Source organism: Anomaloglossus baeobatrachus, chromosome 1 (genome assembly GCF_048569485.1).
Source record: "Anomaloglossus baeobatrachus isolate aAnoBae1 chromosome 1, aAnoBae1.hap1, whole genome shotgun sequence".
NCBI lineage: Eukaryota > Metazoa > Chordata > Amphibia > Anura > Aromobatidae > Anomaloglossus > Anomaloglossus baeobatrachus.
In genome coordinates, this window is record NC_134353.1 from 958,967,138 (window position 1) to 958,989,056 (window position 21,919).

The 21,919-nt window shown below is 46.7% G+C and overlaps 1 protein-coding gene across 2 annotated transcripts in view; it reads right to left on the reverse strand.

Moving 5' to 3' along the window:
• The window catches only part of LOC142257597 (uncharacterized), a 1,260,196-nt gene that overhangs the window by 1,126,610 nt on the left and 111,667 nt on the right, over positions 1–21,919 (reverse strand). For both annotated transcript variants that reach the window (XM_075329744.1, XM_075329737.1), the window contains exons 6-8: positions 10,338–10,514; positions 10,132–10,255; positions 9,472–9,533 (exon numbers count right to left, since the gene is read on the reverse strand). In XM_075329744.1, the coding sequence (XP_075185859.1) occupies positions 9,472–9,533; positions 10,132–10,255; positions 10,338–10,514 (363 nt within the window). The remainder of the gene's footprint in view (positions 1–9,471; positions 9,534–10,131; positions 10,256–10,337; positions 10,515–21,919) is intronic.

Consider the following 21,919-nt stretch of genomic DNA (forward strand, 5'->3'; position numbering starts at 1 on the left):
CCCACATTCTGAACATGAAAATGGCTTTTCCCCTGTGTGAGTTTTTAGATGTACATCAAGCTGTGATTTTCGAATAAAACATTTCCCACATTCTGAACATGAAAATGGCTTCTCCCCGGTGTGAGTTTTCAGATGTAAAACAAGGTGTGATTTCCGAATAAAACATTTCCCACATTCTGAACATGAAAATGACTTTTCCCCTGTGTGAGTTTTTAGATGCATATCAAGCTGTGATTTCCAAGTAAAACATTTTCTACATTCTGTACATGAGTATGGCTTCTCCCCTGTGTGAGCTCTTTGTTGTTGAACATCCCTCTTGTGACTTTTATTTTGCTGAACATTCTGCGTTGAATCAGGAGATTGTTTAGAAGCAGCAGATGATAGATCTGTGATGTGAAGGACTGAAGGTATATATGGGATAATGACTTGCTCTTCATATTTATTCAGTATAAAGCCAGAATCATCTGTCAAAAGAATAAAACAAATTTTGTAAATTCCAACCAGTGCAGGAACAATCAATTCTTTACAGCCCCTTTTCTTCCATAAATACTCTATAAGATGGAAGAGTGAGCAACAGAAATGAACAATGAAGCAAATATTTGTTATATTTTAGTCTCCTGTGATTAAAAAGAAAATAAAAATAAATCTCTACATTTTCTCTCCTAGAAGAAAATCAAAATATAATAATAGTTTTTCCTATTATTAAACTTGTATCCTGCACATTCATTGATGAAATGACGTCAGTAGAAGAATCGCTCAAGAATCCCACCCCCAATATCAGGATTAAATTGCTGGACCCCGGACATCCTATCATGACCCCACTCCTTGCGCCCCCTTGGTAAGCTACAAGACAGCTGTTATTAAAAAAAAAATAATAATATCTCAATTAAGAAAATATCAATATTTAATAAAAGTAATGTCTAGTATAAGAATATTACTTCATTAAAGGGAACCTATCACCTGAAATTTCGCTATTAAACTAAAAGAATCCCCTTCTGCAGCTCCTGGGCTGCATTCTAGAAAGGTTCATCTTGCTACTGGCCCCCCTTTCATACCTAAATAAACACTTTATAAAATCTTACCTTTGGTATGCTAATGTGGTTTCATGGTCACAGGGGCGGGCTGTATTGCGTCCGTTATTCCTCACTCTTGCCGCTGTTCGCCGTCCCCCAGTGTTGATTGACAGATGACGCCGCCGCTCTTATGTTACTCAGTGCTCCAGAAGTCTCGCGCATACCCAGTGGTAGTATCGCGGGACTGAGCACAGTTCAAATTTCGAGCGCCGGTGATCGTATTGCGCAGGCGCGAGATTATGGGCGGGTACTTGAATGACGCTGGTGATGACTGTCATCACCAGCGTCATTCAAGTACCCGCCCATAATCTCGCGCCTGCGCAATACGATCACCGGTGAGGAACAGTGCAGCTCTTTAGTGCACTTTTATTTATTGTACTGCACATTTCCTTGTATTACTGCTCTCTCTGTCGGCGCCGGTGATCGTATTGCGCAGGTGAGATTATGGGCGGGTACTTGAATGACGCTAGTGATGACTGTCATCACCAGCGTCATTCAAGTACCCGCCCATAATCTCACGCCTGCGCAATACGACCACCGGCGCTCGAAATTTGAACTGTGCTCAGTCCCGCGATACTGCCACTGGGCATGCGCGAGACTTCAGGAGCACTGAGTAACATAAGAGCGGCGGCGTCATCTGTCAATCAACACTGGGGGACGGCGAACAGCGGCAAGAGGGAAAAATAACGGACGCAATACAGCCCGCCCCTGTGACCATAAAACCACATTAGCATACCAAAGGTAAGATTTTATAAAGTGTTTATTTAGGTATGAAAGGGGGGCCAGTAGCAAGATGAACCTTTCTATAATGCAGCCCAGGAGCTGCAGAAGGGGATTCTTTTAGTTTAATAGCGAAATTTCAGGTGACAGGTTCCCTTTAAATATGATTGGTGATGAGATGGTGTGAGAATACAATATATTTCTCCATGTGCTTTTTTTTACTGTGAAAATACAATGAAGGGAATTTTGTTACTTACCGTAAATTCCTTTTCTTCTAGCTCCTATTGGGAGACCCAGACGATTGGGTGTATAGCTACTGCCTCCGGAGGCCACACAAAGCATTACACTAAAAAGTGTAAGGCCCCTCCCCTTCTGGCTATACACCCCCAGTGGGATCACTGGCTCACCAGTTTTAGTGCAAAAGCAAGAAGGAGGAAAGCCAATAACTGGTTTAAACAAATTCACTCCGAGTAACATCGGAGAACTGAAAAACCGTTCAACATGAACAACATGTGTACCAGAAAAAACCCAAAAATCCCGAAGGACAACAGGGCGGGTGCTGGGTCTCCCAATAGGAGCTAGAAGAAAAGGAATTTACGGTAAGTAACAAAATTCCCTTCTTCTTCGTCGCTCCATTGGGAGACCCAGACGATTGGGACGTCCAAAAGCTGTCCCTGGGTGGGTAAAGAATACCTCATGATAGAGCTGCAAGACAGCCCTCCCCTATAGGGAGGCAACTGCCGCCTGCAGGACTCTTCTACCTAGGCTGGCGTCCGCCGAAGCATAGGTATGCACCTGATAATGTTTGGTGAAAGTGTGCAGACTCGACCAGGTAGCTGCCTGGCACACCTGTTGAGCCGTAGCCTGGTGTCGCAATGCCCAGGACGCACCCACGGCTCTGGTAGAATGGGCCTTCAGCCCTGATGGAACCGGAAGCCCAGCAGAACGGTAGGCTTCAAGAATTGGTTCTTTGATCCATCGAGCCAGGGTGGCCTTAGAAGCCTGCGACCCTTTGCGCTTACCAGCGACAAGGACAAAGAGTGCATCCGAATGGCGCAAGGGCGCCGTGCGGGAAATGTAGATTCTGAGTGCTCTCACCAGATCTAACAAATGTAAATCCTTCTCATACCGATGAACTGCATGAGGACAAAACGAAGGCAAAGAGATATCCTGATTAAGATGAAAAGAGGATACCACCTTCGGGAGAAACTCCTGAATGGGGCGCAGCACTACCTTGTCCTGGTGGAAGACCAGGAAGGGAGCCTTGGATGACAGCGCTGCCAGCTCAGACACTCTCCGAAGAGATGTGATCGCTACCAGAAAAGCCACTTTCTGTGATAGTCTAGAAAGTGAAACCTCCCTCAGAGGCTCGAAGGGCGGCTTCTGGAGGGCAACTAGTACCCTGTTCAGATCCCATAGATCTAACGGCCGCTTGTACGGGGGTACGATATGGCAAACCCCCTGTAGGAACGTGCGCACCTTAGGAAGGCGTGCCAAACGCCTCGGAAAAAAGACGGATAGCGCCGAGACCTGACCTTTAAGGGAGCCGAGCGACAAACCTTTTTTCTAACCCAGATTGCAGGAAAGATAGAAAGGTAGGCAATGCAAATGGCCAGGGAGACACTCCCTGAGCAGAGCACCAGGATAAGAATATCCTCCACGTTCTGTGGTAGATTTTAGCGGACGTGGGCTTCCTAGCCTGTCTCATGGTGGCAACGACCCCTTGGGATAATCCTGAAGACGCTAGGATCCAGGACTCAATGGCCACACAGTCAGGTTCAGGGCCGCAGAATTCCGATGGAAAAACGGCCCTTGGGACAGTAAGTCTGGTCGGTCTGGTAGTGCCCACGGTTGGCCGACCGTGAGATGCCACAGATCCGGATACCACGCCCTTCTCGGCCAGTCTGGGGCGACGAGTATGACGCGGCTGCAATCGGATCTGATCTTGCGTAGCACTCTGGGCAAGAGTGCCAGAGGTGGAAACACATAAGGGAGCCGGAACTGCGACCAATCTTGCACTAGGGCGTCTGCCGCCAGAGCTCTTTGATCGCGAGACCGTGCCATGAAGGTTGGGACCTTGTTGTTGTGCCGGGACGCCATTAGGTCGACGTCCGGCCTTCTCCATCGGCGACAGATTTCCTGAAACACGTCCGGGCGAAGGGACCATTCCCCTGCGTCCATGCCCTGGCGACTGAGGAAGTCTGCTTCCCAATTTTTTACGCCGGGGATGTGAACTGCGGATATGGTGGAGGCCGTGGCTTCCACCCACCTCAGAATCCGCCGGACTTCCTGGAAGGCTTGCCGACTGCGTGTCCCCCCTTGGAGGTTGATGTATGCCACCGCTGTGGAGTTGTCCGACTGAATTCGGATCTGCCTTCCTTCCAGCCACTGCTGGAAGGCTAGTAGGGCAAGATACACTGCTCTGATTTCCAGAACATTGATCTGAAGGGTGGACTCCTGCTGAGTCCACGTACCCTGAGCCCTGTGGTGGAGAAAAAACTGCTCCCCACCCTGACAGACTCGCGTCTGTCGTGACCACCGCCCAAGACGGTGGTAGGAAGGATCTTCCCTGTGATAATGAGGTGGGAAGAAGCCACCATTACAGAGAGTCCTTGGCCGTCTGTGAAAGGGATACTTTCCTGTTCAGGGATGTTGACTTCCCGTCCCATTGGCGGAGAATGTTCCATTGAAGTGGACGCAGATGAAACTGCGTAAACGGAACCGCCTCCATTGCCGCCATCATCTTCCCGAGGAAGTGCATGAGGCGTCTTAAGGAGTGCGACTGACCTTGAAGGAGAGTCTGCACCCCAGACTGTAGTGACCGCTGCTTGTCCAGCGGAAGCTTCACTAGCGCTTAGAGGGTATGAAACTCCATGCCAAGATACGTCAGTGATTGGGTCGGTGACAGGTTTGGCTTTGAGAAGTTGATGATCCACCCGAACGTCTGGAGAGTCTCCAGCGCAACATTCAGGCTGAGTTGGCATGCCTCTTGAGAGGGTGCCTTGCCAAGTAGATCGTCCAAGTAAGGGATCACAGAGTGTCCCTGTGAGTGCAAGACTGCTACCCCTGCCGCCATGACCTTGGTGAACACCCGTGGGGCTGTCGCCAGACCGAATGGCAGAGGTACGGACTGAAGATGGTCGTCACCTATCACGAAACGTAGAAAACATTGGTGCTCTGTAGCAATCGGCACGTGGAGATAAGCATCTTTGATGTCTATTGATGCTAGGAAATTTCCTTGAGACATTGAGGCAATGACGGAGCGGAGGGTTTCATCCGGAACCGCCTGGCCTCCACGTGCTTGTTGAGCAGTTTTAGGTCCAGAACGAAACTGAAAGAGCCATCCTTTTTTGGCACCACCACCAGATTGGAGGAAAACCGTGTCTTGTTCCTGAAGAGGAACAGGGATTACCACTCTTTCTGCCTGCAGAAGAGCCTCGGCTCGGTGGGGAGGTGGGGACGGTCTGAAGAATCGAGTCGGAAGACGAGAACAGAACTCTGTCCTGTGCACGTGGGCACAATGTCCCTCACCCACCGGTCTGTGACCTGTGGCAGCTAAATGTCGCCAAAGGCGAGCGAGTCTGCCATCAACCGCGGATGCGGAGAGAGAGAGAGAGCTAAGAGTCATGAGGAGACCGCCTTGGTAGCGGTTCCTCCGTCTGCCTTCCTTGGGCGTGATTGAGCCCGGCCGGAAGCTGAGCCCCTCTGAGGCTTTTCAGCCCTTTTGGACGAGGACAACTGGGACCTGCCCGAGCCTGGGAAGGACCGAAACCTCGACTGTCCTTCCAGGACAGCATTAATAGGGTAAGTCGCAATGCAGACATTGCGAGGTGACGGACGCCCCTGCGGCACAGATGTACATATGCTCAAGACCAGCTGCGCAAGAACAGCTGAAAGCTTAGGGTGCCCATACGGCTGTGAATGCCGGAGCAACCGACACGCCGATAGCCTCATAGACAGATTGCAACCAGAGTCCATCTGTCAGTCAATGGCATCTTTAAGTGAAGTCCCATCTCCACTGCAACTATGGCTCTAGCCGCAAGCCTGGAGATTGGAGAATCCACCTATGGACCCTGGGTCCAGCGCTTGACCACGTCAGGGGGAAAGGGATAACGTGTATCCTTAATACGTTTGGAGAAAACGCTTATCTGGTAAGCGTGGTGTTCCTGGACTGATTCTCTGAATTCAGCGTGGCCAGAAAAAAACTCAATATACGTTTGAGCTACTGGAATGGGACTTCTCCTGCTGTGAAGCTGACTCCTCCGCTGGGGGAGCTGAGGGAGAAAGATCCAACATTCCCTTGATGGACGCTATAGGATCATTCCTTATGGCGTCACCATCCGGTGTATCCGGATTGAGAGCGGTGTCAGGATCAAAGTCCTGATGAGCTACGTCTGCCTCATCATACAGAGAGCCTCCTGGGACCCCCCCCGGAGCACCGATTTTATTCCAAATGAGGGTGGCCAGGGAGCAATGAACCAGATTGCGCATGGCCTGTCTGGACTGCAAGTCTCTATCCCATGACAATATATCAGCCGAAACTGCAACTCCGTCCCTGTCCTTGGACAGGGTTGACAGGTGGTTCCTTTGGCCACGTCTAGGAGAGACCCCGGCTGACCAAGTGCTACAGGGGAGCATTGCACACAATGGGGTTCAGTGCCGTGGAACAGTATCACATGCAGTAAAAACAGCATCGAAAGCCTGTGTTGCTTATATGCTGCTGCCGACTAGCCATCTAGGAGTATAGAGCCAAGAATGGCGACCGTACAGTGCAATGTATATCATACAAGCAGAAAGTACAAATGAACACTGCCGCACATGCAATACAAGCAGCATAGAAAGCCTGTGCCATGGCACCCCTGCTTTTCTGCTGCTGTAGACTAGCCATCTAGGGGAATATAGCCTAGAATAGCGATCATACAGTGCAATGTATAGCATACAAGCATAAGTACAAATTAACACTGCAGCACCTGCAATACAAGCAGCATTGCTCTGAGGCTTTTTTGTGCCTCAGATAAAAACAGCATAGAAAGCCTGTGCCTTAGCACACCTGCTTTCCTGCTGCTGATGTGTCGCCATCTGAGATGGCATATAGGCAAAAATAGCGACCTATGCAGTGTAAGCATAAAATACAAATGGACAAACTGCGGTATTTAGTGGGGTCAGCACTTCAGGTGCCGCTTACCGCCCGCCTATAAGCGGGTGTGTGGTCGCCCCAGTCCTGTGCCTGGTTGCCCAGAGTCCGTTCTCTCAGCTCGGCCTGCAGTAATGGCTGCCGGCGTCCTTCTCCAGCTCGTGTGAGTAGGGGCGGGCCGTGGGCGTGCCCCAAGTCAGAGCGGGAAACCGGCGTCCCACAGTGTCCAGTGAGAGGGCTGGAGCATGTAAATAAGGCTCCAGCCCTCTGCGCTGTTGATTGTACAGCGTCTCTCCCCTACCCTGATTGACAGGGTGGGGGCGGGAACGAAGCGGAGCTAGGCCGCAAAAGCCGGGAACTGGATTTATAAGCGCCGCCGCCGTAAAAGCAAGTCTGGAGTGTGCTGTGCCTGTGTGTACGGGGACACAGAGTACCTGAATGGTGCAGGGCCATGTCCCTGAACGGTACCCAGCTCCGTATCCAGCAGGTTCAATGGGTCTGTGGATGGAGCCCGGCCTCAGGGCTTTGGGGCCGGTAAGATCCCACTTCCTCAGAGCCCCTCAGGGGGATGTGGAAGGAAAGCAGCATGTGGGCTCCAGCCTCCGTACCAGCAATAGGTACCTCAACCTTACAAACCGCAAGTGTGGTGAGAAGGGAGCATGCTGGGGGCCCTATATGGGCCCTCTTTTCTTCCATCCGATATAGTCAGCAGCTACTGCTGACTAAACAGTGGAGCTATGCATGGATGTCAGCCTCCTTCGCACAAAGCTTGAAAACTGGTGAGCCAGTGATCCCACTGGGGGTGTATAGCCAGAAGGGGAGGGGCCTTACACTTTTTAGTGTAATGCTTTGTGTGGCCTCCGGAGGCAGTAGCTATACACCCAATCGTCTGGGTCTCCCAATGGAGCGACGAAGAAATATATTTTTCTATATGCTTTTTCTATAACTAAGCTTATTTTGCTATATGAGTAAGAAGAGCCTGTAAGCATGTCTACACCAAGGTCAGCAGCTGATATCGTGAAACACAGGAACAGAATGAAAATATTGATAACAATTGCCAGCTATATCTGGTACGTTACGAAGACTTTGCAAGTTATGGAGTTGGAACACAGGAGGGGCTGGAGGGGAAGTCCCAAAAAATGGATAAACGTCACAGGCTTTCTGCATATGCTTTTAATATAGCTAATGGCATACTTAGGAATTTTACTACGAGATTAACCCATTACTGTTCTATAAAAAAGGCTTGTAAAAATAAAGCACATCACTTGTGTACCTGCTCTTACTGAGAGGGGTTTATACCAGATATTTTCTATGTGGTCTCAATTCCTTTGCTGGCACTCAGTGACCATCAATCTGAGATTTAGCAGGCAATCACTGTTAAGAAGGAGATATCTTCCCCGAAACTGTGGAATTCTCCTTAACAATGGTTCCATTAAAAGAAAATGTTTAAATTCTCTAAGTAAAAACATTTCATTCATTCTGGTTTATGGTTATACAGTTTTTGATAATATAAGGTTATTAACAAATATATATTCAGCAAATAGAATGTGACACATGACACTCAGGAGGCACTCACTGGAGGGTCTACACGCCCAGAGGAGCACTCACTGGAGGGTCTACACGCCCCGAGGAGCACTCACTGGAGGGTCTACACGCCCCGAGGAGCACTCACTGGCGGGTCTACACACCCAGAAGAGCACTCACTGTAGGGTCTACACACCCAGAAGAGCACTCACTGTAGGGTCTACACACCCAGAGGAGCAGTCACTGGAGGGTCTACACACCCAGAGGAGCAGTCACTGGGGGGGTCTACACACCCAGAGGAGCAGTCACTGGAGGTTCTACACACCCAGAGGAGCAGTCACTGGGGGGTCTACACACTCAGAGGAGCGGACACACGCTGCTGTCCCTGCAGCATCTCAGCAAGATGGATAAATAGCCGAAAGAGAATTCACTGAGAATCCCAGCAAAGACGAGAGAGGAAAAAACAAACTTCTGCTAATTCAATAGGGAAATGGATCATTTTGTTGCAACTACTTACATATTCTGTATTTTCCTACAACTTTAAAACAAGATTTTTTAATAAATAATTTTTTTTATGCATTTGTTTTGACATTAGGTTAGTTAGAGAAGTCCTGGATTAAAAATATATACACAAAGTATACTTAACACTTAGTCAAATAATTGGAAAAACACTTCATCAGCCCTGAAAGTGGATAATAGGAAAGGTCTGTACTCACCGGGGCGGTGATCTGTAGGAATCTCCTCGTTACTTCGCTGATCTCCCCTCACATTTCTCTCTGGAGAATTAATATTGCTCAGATCTTTATCCGGATCCAAAAGCTACAAAACAAAATATTGTAAAAGTCCCCGGGAATAATGGAGATAAGATCGGGACATGTGAGGTCTGTGGTCAGCTGTGATCCTGCCGTCTCCACCACTCTCATTACACAAGTATAAAACATCTAATACTGGAGGAGAAAACAAGACTGACCACAAGGAGGTCACAGCCGTCTACACCTCATAGGGGAGATCTCCATCTACCTGAGGATCCTGTGGAGGAGGAGCGGGACATCTCTCTGGGGTCGTCCTCGTACTGGAGAGACCTGCAGGAGACACAGACAGGACGGACATCATTATTACATACAGATAATTATTAGTGATGAGCGAGTACTAAAATGCTCGGGAGCTCGAGGCTCGGGCCGAGCATCTCAAAATACTCGTGTACTCGGCCCGAGCACCGAGCCCAATGTTATCCTATGGGAGACCCGAGTATTATTCTGAAATGATCCCCGGCAGCATGTAGAAACCATAAAACTGTAAATTAAAAAAAAAAACCTGCGTGTGTGTGTAAGCGTGCATATATATATACACGCGGAGTGGAGTGCGGGAGGGGCCGTAGCCGAGCGGGGAAGTGTCGGGCTAAAGGCACGGTCATGCTGTGAGGGCCGGCCAATCACTGCAATTCCACAAGTAACAGGGCTGTGGCATTGCAGTGGTCTGCCAGCCAATCCCTGCATAAGGGATGGCTGTAAAAAGAGCGCCAACATGAAGACCACGAGTTCAGCACGAGTATCGCGAAATTACTCGGTCCCCGCCGAGTAGCCCGACTACAGTGATACTTGTGCGAGTACCGAGTAGTGACAAGCATGCTCGCTCATCACTAATAATTATAGGCCGGGTGTATTCAGTCCTGTCTATTACCTGGTGATGTGCGGGGCTGGGGCTCCTCCATCATCACCTCCTTGTACCGGTCCTTGTGTCCTTCTAGATACTCCCACTCCTCCATGGAGAAATAGACGGTGACGTCCTGACACCTTATAGGAACCTGACAACACAATGATACCGTCATCACCCAGAATCCTCCAGTGCTGTCCTGTATAATGTCCCAGCATTCCCAGCAGTGTCACCTCTCCAGTCAGCAGCTCCAGCATCTTGTTGGTGAGTTCTAGGATCTTCTGGTCATTGATGTCCTCATGTATCCGGGGGTGAGGTGGAGGCCCCGGGATTGGGCTCAGGGTTCCTCCCCGTCCTTCACACACAGGGGCCTGACAGCGATCACTAGAGGTCTTCACTACTGTGTAATCCTGAGTGTGGAGACATTAATAATATCACTACAGACATTTCCAGGGTCCATCACCTCCCCGGTCATATCCTCTGTTATCCCCATAGATAATGATGTAATGTGATGACATCAGAGCCTCTCACCTCCCTGGTCATATCCTCTGTTATCCCCATAGATAATGATGTAATGTGATGACATCAGAACCTCTCACCTCCCCGGTCATATCCTCTGTTATTCCCATAGATAATGATGTAATGTGATGACATCAGAACCTCTCACCTCCCCGGTCATATCCTCTGTTATTCCCATAGATAAGGATGTAATGTGATGACATCAGAGCCTCTCACCTCCCCGGTCATATCCTCTGTTATCCCCATAGATAATGATGTAATGTGATGACATCAGAGCCTCTCACCTCCCCGGTCATATCCTCTGTTATCCCCATAGATAATGATGTAATGTGATGACATCAGAGCCTCTCACCTCCTCGGTCATATCCTCTGTTATTCACATAGATAATGATGTAATGTGATGACATCAAAACCTCTCACCTCCCCGGTCATATCCTTTGTTATTCCCTTAGATAATGATGTAATGTGATGACATCAGAACCTCTCACTTCCCCGGTCATATCCTCTGTTATTCCCATAGATAATGATGTAATGTGATGACATCAGAACCTCTCACCTCCCCGGTCATATCCTCTGTTATTCCCATAGATAATGATGTAATGTGATGACATCAGAACCTCTCACCTCCCCGGTCATATCCTCTGTTATCCCCATAGATAATGATGTAATGTGGTTACATCAGAGCCTCTCACCTCCCCGGTCATATCCTCTGTTATTCCCATAGATAATGATGCAATGTGATGACATCAGAACCTCTCACCTCCCCGGTCATATCCTCTGTTATCCCCATAGATAATGATGTAATGTGGTTACATCAGAGCCTCTCACCTCCCCGGTCATATCCTCTGTTATTCCCATAGATAATAATGTAATGTGATGACATCAGAACCTCTCACCTCCCCGGTCATATCCTCTGTTATTCCCATAGATAAAGATGTAATGTGATGACATCAGAGCCTCTCACCTCCCCGGTCATATCCTCTGTTATTCCCATAGATAATGATGTAATGTGATGACATCAGAACCTCTCACCTCCCCGGTCATATCCTCTGTTATTCCCATAGATAATGATGTAATGTGATGACATCAGAACCTCTCACCTCTCCAGTAAGATGGCAGATTATCTCTAGACTCAGGTTTAATATCTTCTCCATAATTTTGTCTTTATTCATCTTTCTTGGGTCAATGAGGAAAAAAATCCTATTTAAAAAACAACAGAAGATCCTTCATGTGCCATGATCGTGCGCTTTGCCTCCAGTAATGTAGCAGAGCTGGAATCATCGCTGGACCTCATGATGATTACGTGGGACCTGCAGGGGTGTTTTGGGGATTAATAAAGTGGTGAAAGAGGATGTTTATTTTTCCATTTTATTCCAAATAAAGGATTTTTTTGGTGTTTGTGTTTATTTCTTTTCCCTTACAGATTAGTAATGGGGGGGAGGGGGGATTCAGACGCCTGTCATTAGTAACCTAGGGCTTAGTGGCAGCTGTGGGCTATTATTAACCCCTTATTACCCCAATTTCCATCGCACAAGGGCAGAGGGGGGTAAAGTGTTGGTATTGTCACATCTAATGGATGCAACAATCCTGGGCGGCTGCAGGCTGATATTTTTAGGCTGAGGCAGGAGCCCAATAAACATGGGTCTCCCCAGTCTGAGAATACCAGTCACCAGCTGTCAGGCTTTATTTTGGCTGGGTATCAAAGTTGGGGGGGACCGCAAACTGTTTTTTTTTATTATTTATTTAAATAATTAAAAAAAAACAACAGCATGGGGTCCCTATGTGCTTTATCTGTGCTGGGTATCATAATATGGGGGACCCTACACCAATATTTTTTTAAATTTATTTTTACTGTACGATAGACCCGCAGACCAGGTCTGTGATTGGTTGAAGGCAGACACTGTCACACTGGCTGGGAGCGCGTTTGGCTGCAACTCATCACAGATGCCTGTGGGTGGGGAAAGCAGTGAATAGAATCATAGAATCATAGAATCATTGAGTGGTAGAATTGAAATGGATTTCCTGGGTCATCTAGTCCAACCCCATGCTCGAAGCAGAATTCACTAAATCATCCCAGACAGATGTCCGTCCAACCTCTTTTTAAAGAAAATGAGAACAAAACTGATCCCTCTACAGTGTGACAGCCTTTAAGATACAGTCATATGAAAAAGTTTGTGCACCCCCTATTAATGTTAACCTTTTTTCTTTATAACAATTTGGGTTTTTGCAACAGCTATTTCAGTTTCATATATCTAATAACTGATGGACTGAGTAATATTTCTGGATTGAAATGAGGTTTATTGTACTAACAGAAAATGTGGAATCCGCATTTAAACAAAATTTGACCGGTGCAAAAGTATGGGCACCTCAACATAAAAGTGACATTAATATTTTGTAGATCCTCCTTTTGCAAAAATCACAGCCTCTTGTCGCTTCCTGTAGCTTTTAATGAGTTCCTGGACCCTGGATGAAGGTATATTTGACCATTCCTGTTTACAAAACAATTCAAGTTCAGTTAAGTTTGATGGTCGCCGAGCATGGACAGCCGCTTCACATCATCCCACAGATTTTCAATGATATTCAGGTCTGGGGACTGGGATGGCCATTCCAGAACATTGTAATTGTTCCTCTGCATGAATGCCTGAGTAGATTTGGAGCGGTGTTTTGGATCATTGTCTTGCTGAAATATCCATCCCCTGTGTAACTTCAACTTCGTTACTGATTCTTGCACATTTTTGTCAAGAATTTGCTGATACTGAGTTGAATCCATGCGACCCTCAACTTTAACAAGATTCCCGGTGCTGGCATTGGCCACACAGCCCCAAAGCATGATGGAACCTCCACCAATTTTTACTGTGGGTAGCAAGTGCTTTTCTTGGAATGCCGTGTTTTTTTGCCTCCATGCATAACGCCTTTTTGTATGACCAAACAACTCAATCTTTGTTTCATCAGTCCACAGGACCTTCGTCCAAAATGTAACTGGCTTGTCCAAATGTTCTTTTGCATAGCTCAGGCGACTCTGTTTGTGGCGTGCTTGCTGAAACGGCTTCTTTTGCATCACTCTCCCATACAGCTTCTCCTTGTGCAACGTGCGCTGTGTAGTTGACCGATGCACATTGACACCATCTGCAGCAAGATGAAGCTGCAGGTCTTTGGAGGTGGTCTGTGGAATGTCCTTGACTGTTCTCACCATTCTTCTTCTCTGCCTTTCTGATATTTTTCTTGGCCTGCCACTTCTGGGCTTAACAAGAACTGTACCTGTGTTCTTCCATTTCCTTACTATGTTCCTTACAGTGGAAACTGACAGTTTAAATCTCTGAGACAACTTTTTGTACCTTCCCCCGAACAACTATGTTGAATAATCTTTGTTTTCAGATCATTTGAGAGTTGTTTTGAGGAGCCCATGATGCCACTCTTCATAGGAGATTCAAATAGGAGAACAACTTGCAAGTGGCCACCTTAAATACCTTTTCTCATGATTGGATACACCTGCCTATGAAGTTCAAAGCTCAATGAGGTTACAAAACCAATTTAGTGCTTTAGTAAGTCAGTAAAAAGTAGTTAGGAGTGTTCAAATCAAGAAATTGATAAGAATGACCATACTTTTGCACCGGTCAATTTTTCTTTAAATGCGGATTGCACATTTTCTGTTAGTACAATAAACCTCATTTCAATCCAGAAATATTACTCAGTCCATTAGTTATTAGATATATGAAACTGAAATAGCTGTTGCAAAAACCCAATTTATTATAAAGAAAAAAGGTTAACATTAATAGGGGTGCCCAAACTTTTTTATATTACTGTATTTGTAGACAGCTATTAGGTCTCCTCTCAGTCTTCTCTTTTGCAAGCTAAACAATCCTAAATCCTGTAACCCTTCCTCATAGGACATGGTTTGCAGACCGGTCACCATTCTGGTCACTCTTCTCTGAACTTGCTCCAGTTTCTTGATGTCTTTTATAAAATGTGGTGCCCAGAACTGGACACAATATTCCAGATGAGGTCTGACCAAAGAGGAGTAAAGGAGGATAATGACTTCACGTGATCTAGACTGTATGCTTCTGTTAATACATCCTAGAATGGTGTTTGCCTTTTTTGCTGCTGCATCACACTGTTGACTCAGTTGTTCAGTCTGTGGATCTATTAGTATACCTAAGTCTTTTTCACACAGGCTGTTGGATAGCTGTATTCCTCCAATGCTGCAGTATATGCTCTTTTCATTATTGTTGCCAAGATGTATGACTTTGCATTTCTCCCTGTTAAAAACCATTCTAATATGCAATGAAGGTAATGAGCGGCCTGGGAAGTGAAGGTGCGGGAGCGTACAGCTGCGCGGTGATTCGGTAAGTATAGCGCACCTGGTGCAATCCCGTATCTTTTCTACCACCATTTTTAAGTGCTGGTTTCTGGTCCCCATAGACATATATGTCCGGTCAGATACCCTGGATCAATTCCGGGCCGAAACCGGGTATTTTATTAACTCGGTTAGACCCGCTAATCCAGGGTATCTGCGAGTCCGGCCATCAGTAGGGTGAAAAACCAAAACAAAACCACTAAAAAGAATGGACATGTTCATTCTACGCAGCAAAAAAAAAAAAACCAGAGCGATTTACAATACCGTCGGGAAAACATCACAGTTGTTTTGTGTGTGTGTGTGTGTGTGTGTGTGTATGAGATTTCTGCACTCTCATAGGCTTTGCTGGGACTGTGAAAGCAGCATTTTATTAGCATGTATTTGCATAAAACCAAGGCAAAAACCATGCTAAAAATGGTGCAAAAATGCAGCAAAGGGCCCTGTGTGAAGATAGTACGAGTCTTTGGGCAATGGGAAGCCAGTGAAGAGATTGGCAGAGAGGAGAGGCCAATTAATAGTGGGGGACAGGTGGATTAGTCAGACAGCAAAATTTAGGATAGATTGGAGGGGAGTAAGAACGTTAAAAGGGAGGCCACAGCGGAAGAGGTTACAGTAGTCCAGGCGAGAGATGATGAGGGCGTGCACTAGTGTTTTTGCAGATTCTTGGTCAAAGAATGTACAGATCCGAAAAATATTTTTGTGTTGGAGTCGGCAGGAGATGGAAGTGGCTTGAATATATGGATTGAAGGAGAGGGAAGAGTCGAGGGTTACCCCCAGGCAGTGAGCATGATGGACTGGGGAGAGTGAGCAGCCATTGAGTTTGATGGATAAGTCAGGTGGAGTGGTAGAGTGAGACGGAGGAAAAATAATAATTTCTGTTTTGTCCATGTTCAGTTTTAGAAATGTCAAGATGGACATGCTGTTCCAGAAGTGTGGAGGCGTAGGGAAGAAGTGATATGGGGTGATAGCCAGACACAGAGGATGTGTCAAGGGAGGGCTTTTTGAGGATGGGTGTGATGGATTAATGTATAAAGCATGAGGGGAAGACACCAGTTGTTAGTCATAGGTTGAATAGAAGGGTTAGAATTGGGATGAAGACTCCATTGAGGTTGGGGATGAGGGGATGACAGAGACCTCATTGGAAACTATAGACCCATCTCGCTCCTAAATTCTGACCTGAAAATATTGGCAAAAACCCTAGCCACCAGACTACAAAAAATAGTACCGAACCTTATACACAAAGATCAAGTGGGGTTCATTGCGAACAGAGGAGCAGAAGACGCTAACCAGACAAATCTTAAACCTACTCACTCACTCACTCAGGGGAAACTAAGACTCCCACAGTCTTTATCACAATTGATGCTGAGAAGGCATTTGACCGGGTTCAGTGGAACTACTTACTTCAAACTTTAAAAAAAAATGGCTTCAATGGGAGGGTATTAGACTTTATAAAATCATTCTACTCAAACCTGTCTGCAAGAATTTTAACAAATAGTCTCCTCTCGGGTAAAATCAACCTTTCGAATGGAACAAGGCAGGGGTGTCCTCTTTCCCCGTCATTGTTCGATCTTTTCATTGAGCCCTTGGCGGAGAAGATCAGGATGGACAGCCGGATTAGGGGCGTCCCTGCTAATAACAGACAATTCAAAGTGTCACTTTTCGCAGATGACATCCTACTCTCTCTAACGGATCCACTGAACTCGGTCAAACAGACCTTGGAAGTTTTTAAAGAGATCTCAAGGGTCTCATTATATAGGGTCAATATGGATAAAACCCAGGCTATGCACCTCAATCTGGATCAGGATCTATTAAACGTCCTACAATCGGCAATCATATTTCAGTGTAATGTGGACAGCATGTCTTATTTAGGAATCAAACTAACAAAAAACACAAAGGACTGCGCTAACCAGAATATTACTGACATTTATAATACCGTCCAAAAAGATCTACAACATCTGTCCAAAGTAGAGCTTTCCTGGTTAGGAAAAATAAACACATACAAAATGCTGGAACTTCCCAAGCTACTTTATATATTCAGAACTATCCCATTACCAATCAAGAAGAAGCTTATACAAAAACTCCAAACTCAACTAACATCTTTTGTATGGGGTAAAACTAAACCTCGAGTAGCAAAATCTACCCTAAACAAAAACAGAATCAATGGGGGGTTGGGGATGCCAAACATAATGGCCTACTATCAAGCAACGACTATTAAAAGCAGCCAGACATATTGGAACAGAGATGATAAACCTGCATGAGTGGGACTTGAAGATTCTTACTGTCCAAAAAAGTTGGAGACCTGGTGGTGGCCTACCTATGCGACTCTAAAAAGCGACTACCTAAGGAGGTCATCACCAGGAACTCAATAATAACTTGGAGGAAATTTGGAGCCCATTCTAGAAAAATACACGGCACCGAATCAATAGGTTGGATGAAGATCGAAACGCTTTCTGCATTCTCACCAAGAATAAAGCTCAACGACTGGAAATCCAAGGGAATATGCTTAATCTCAGACATACTCGATAACGATAAGCTGAAACCCTACCAAGACTTAGCAAAAGAATTCAAACTAACAAAGTCAAATAAGAAAACTTGGAAGATAACAGAAAAAATATTCATGAAACCTAGCACCACCTTCCACCTTCCAAGTAACATCACAGCTCTCTTAAAGAATCCAAATAATCAAAACACTTGGAAAACCAAATATATCTACCAAATTTATAACGAAGACACAAATCTCCTTAACTTAAAACACTTGGAAAAGTGGAAAATCGAGTTAAAAATCCCAGAAAATCAATTTGAAGAAAGATTTCAAAAGTCATTGGCCACAGTCTACAAAAATATACCTTGCGTTGCTCTTATAGAAACCAATTATAAGATAATAACCCGCTGGTATTACACACCCCATAAATTGCATTTAATTAACCCAGATACCTCAAACAAATGCTGGAGAAACTGTGGAAATTCAGGCAACATAACTCACATATTTTGGTCGTGTCCAAAAATTAAGAAATTCTGGACAGACATTCAATCACTTATAAGGTCCATTACACAGCTAGATGTAGCTCTAACTCCAGAATTAGTTCTTCTTCTCTTAAACATTGAAGCGATATCTAAACATTTTAGGCCCATAGTAATACATATTCTACTAGTGTCCACTAATCTCATTGCATCCAAATGGAAAAGTGAGAAAGCTCCTAATATTCAAGAAGCTAAGGAGAAACTAACTCTACATAAAACTTTAGAGTACTACTATGCCATAAAAAATAATACTCAAAGTACCTCACCAAATGGGACCCATGGCCAGAGCCCAATCACCGACAGACTATATAGCCCAACTGATGTTAAGGAAACACTAACTATATTCGAGAAATACAAGCTCACTAATAATTCCAGGCTTGAAGCTCTAGTCTTTGATACCTCCCTGATCTAAAACTCACTAGAATTATATGTTTCTGATCTCGCAAATTTGCTGGACTGTCTACGGAATCCATGTCAGGAAGTTGTTAATTTTATTTGTTGTTTAGTTATGTTTTGCAAAAAGTTAATTCATAAGCAATTGATTTGACCAACAAAATATACTGCTTGATGTATCAACACTAACAAACTGGAGGGTCAAAATATGTGCATTTTCTTAACCTTGCTTTACTATCTATATGTCCTTAAATTTTGTAACGCATGATTTCAAGATTTGTTAACTACAAAACCTAATAAAAATCATTTGAATAGAGGTTGGGGATGAGGTGGAACGGGAGCAGGTCAAGTGCGCAGATGGTGAGATGTGATCTGGAGAGGAGAGCTGATATTCTGATCTGTCATGATGAAGAAGCTGAATATGGAAGAGGAGGGCTCAGTAGTAGAGATGAGCAAGTACCGAAATATTCGTAATCGCTATACTCGTAGTTAGTACTTTGTTCTAGTGTCACTGCGTTGAGAAACATGTGATGGTGTCTCCGTGGTGTTGGATGTTGACCTCCCCGAGGTCAACCATCCTTACCTATGTATACATAATTTCTAGTTAGCTATTCCCCAGCACTTTAAAAAGCCAGCTAAAACGCGCCCGTGAAAATGTTGATCATTGACCTGAGGCGCCTGAAGTGGTCCTGTAACATACGTTTTGGAGGGACTGCTGTTGGTTATACCTTCGGGTGGTCCCTCTCTCATTGATAATGCGTTTAGTGTATCAGGCAGCACAAAATGCTAGTAATACTACTTTGTATTTGGCAAGCCCACAAGCAACGTATTACTCTGGCTGATGTGGATGGCACAGGCCAAGCTGTGACCCCAAAAACAGAGGAGGAAGACGGTCCAGTGCCTTTAAAGAAGAGGCAGCACAAAATGACACTACTCTGTGTGCTGGAAAAAAAGAGCTCTGCCTTTGACAAGAGCTGTTCATATAAGAACACTGGAAGAACAGTGTAACCTCTCCTTACTTGAAAGTCTCTCCCTTCCTGCACTACACTACACTGACCAATTATACACCGCAGGTAGCTCTGGAAAGGGTTTTCGTGTTATTAAGAGGCATAAACACTCTCCCTAGCAGCTGCTCACCCTATCCGTATACTCATACAATGCTGGTTCCGGATGCAATGTGCGCAAAATGGCAATGGAAGGGCTTTTATAGACCCTATGACGCTGCGTGGCCGATCAATCACAGTAATGCCACAACCAAGATGGCTTCAGTATTACTGTGATTGGTTAAGAAGCCCAGCATGTTTAGTGGCTGCAAATCAGGCGCCATATCTGCTGGGCGGGACATACGAATATCGCAAGGTGAATACAAAAAAACCTCGCAATATAACGAGTAACCCGAATACCGTACTATTTGTGTGAGTAGTGTAGCACCTCAGGGGTTACTCGTCACTGGGCCAGTGGTTTTGTGGGGTTGCTGTGACTGGCCTGACCCGGCTCCGTGGCCCCGTCGGCTACATGTAAAGGACAAATTATTGGGTGTCCGGTGTAAAGGGGGATGGAAGGAGGGTGAAGGGTCCCTGGGAAGTGTGTCACCGGTTGCAGCGATGACGGGGGGTCCCGGCCTCCTCTGCCGCGGACCCTTCCTGCGACTTTTCCTCTTCCAGGAGCGGTGTTGGATGGGAATTAGGGATGCTTTGCAGTGCCACCTGTGGTGCGCGGCCAGGTATCGGCCATCGCTGCGAGATGTTGCTCTCCTCCAGGCCTGATGTTAACGCAGCCCAGATAGTCCAGCTCCCAGGAGCGAGCCCCAGGGAGGATCAGGACGATGGGGACAGCTGATGGCACCAAATTGCGGGCGGCGGCGCCAGCAATGACAGGGACAACACCGGGGCTGCAGTTCAAAGTTGTTTTTACTCACAGTTCTTAAAAATCCCCGTAGGTGCTGCTTTCTGCCGCCATGGATGGACTCCAGTCGTTCCCGGGTGAATCAGAGACAATAACTGGTGTCTCCCCATGGCCTGAAGCATCTTGGGGACTCCGCTGTCCGTGTTAAGTGTCTCGTCCCATATGCAGGTGACGCAGATCCTCGCCATGGGGCCTGGCTGTAAACCCGACCCCGGATCCTATATGTCACTTTGCTCCGGGAAAGTGGGTAGTGGGCAATGGGACATGGAATCCCCATCCCCTGTAGATTTGTTAGAGTCCATGAAGGTGTTCCCAACTGTGGAAGCGGTTAGGCTCCCCCCCAGCTGCCATGTCTCACCATCTCCACCGGTCGCCTCTGTCTCTCGCCCTCTTCCAGTCTGGCCGGTCATAGCTATAGAAGCTCTGTGAAGCACTCTCTATAATAGCCGTGGTACTACAAGTTCCATGATGTTCTGGCACGCTCTCCTCCTTTCCCGACATAGCTCCTAACCACACATCCCGGGCAGTCCCCCTGAGGGGAGCTGAGTGTAGCACTCCCCCCAGGGGACCTGTTGTTCCTTCGCTGTCTCAGACTGTTCTAACTAGAAACTGTTTGTGTTTGCTCACTTACTCAGTGCCCCCACCCTTGGGATGACTCAGGCTGCCGGGAACCCGTTGCTAAGGTGACCGGGAATTCCCCAGACTGTCTAGCTTCCTGTGTAAGTGGTGACTCATAGCTAGATGTTTTGTGCAAGTGAAACAAACACCAGTGGTTAACTTCTTCATCACCTAAGTCCAAGCATTGCACCTTCAATGAAATGCAATGTGTGACGCCCTGGCAAAACCAGGGTGTCACAGACCTGCAGAAATCCAGCAAAGAGCAGGTCATTCTCCTCCTTGGTAACCTGATCCCACACCAGTGCAGCAGGACAGACACCTCCCCCCCCAGTGTAAGAGCAAAACAGAGCAGCAGAGGAGGGGCTGGAGCAGAGTGTGTGGGGAGAGGGAGAAGAGAGGAGCCCGGAGTTGTAGCTCCCGGGCTGCTACAGAAGCGTTCTCCAAAAGGGCCGGGACAGGCTGTTAGTGAGGAAGGGACTTGAGGTGATCGGGGCAGGGTAGTGGCCCGCCGGTATCGAAAGAGATCCCGGATCACTGCAGGGGAGTGGACTCCCCGTTCCCAGCTGAGGAGGAAAGAAAGAGAAAGAGTGGAGAAAGAGGCACCTGGCTGCAGGGAAAGAACAGGGGCTGCTGCACCGTGTGTGGGACTTCAACACCCTCCGTACCGAAGGCTACGGACACCGGCAATTTCTGGTTAATTCCTGACTCTGTGTGAATTTCCTTGCAAAGCGAACTGTGAGTAATAACATCCCCCGGTCCAACCGGGCGCACATCTCTCAGACGGTCTCCATCTCCTCCCTGCACCACCTCACCGGGGTCCCGGGACACCAACACCCTACCCGTGGAGGGAAATCACCACCTTAATGCCCACCACCATCCTCGGGATCCATTAACCGGCAGCGGCGGTGCTCCGTTACTTCACCGCACACCACGGGTGGCGTCACAGACAATCTCCCTTACCTAATCCCCTTCTTACTGTGGAGCCTGGGATCACAGACCGGGTCA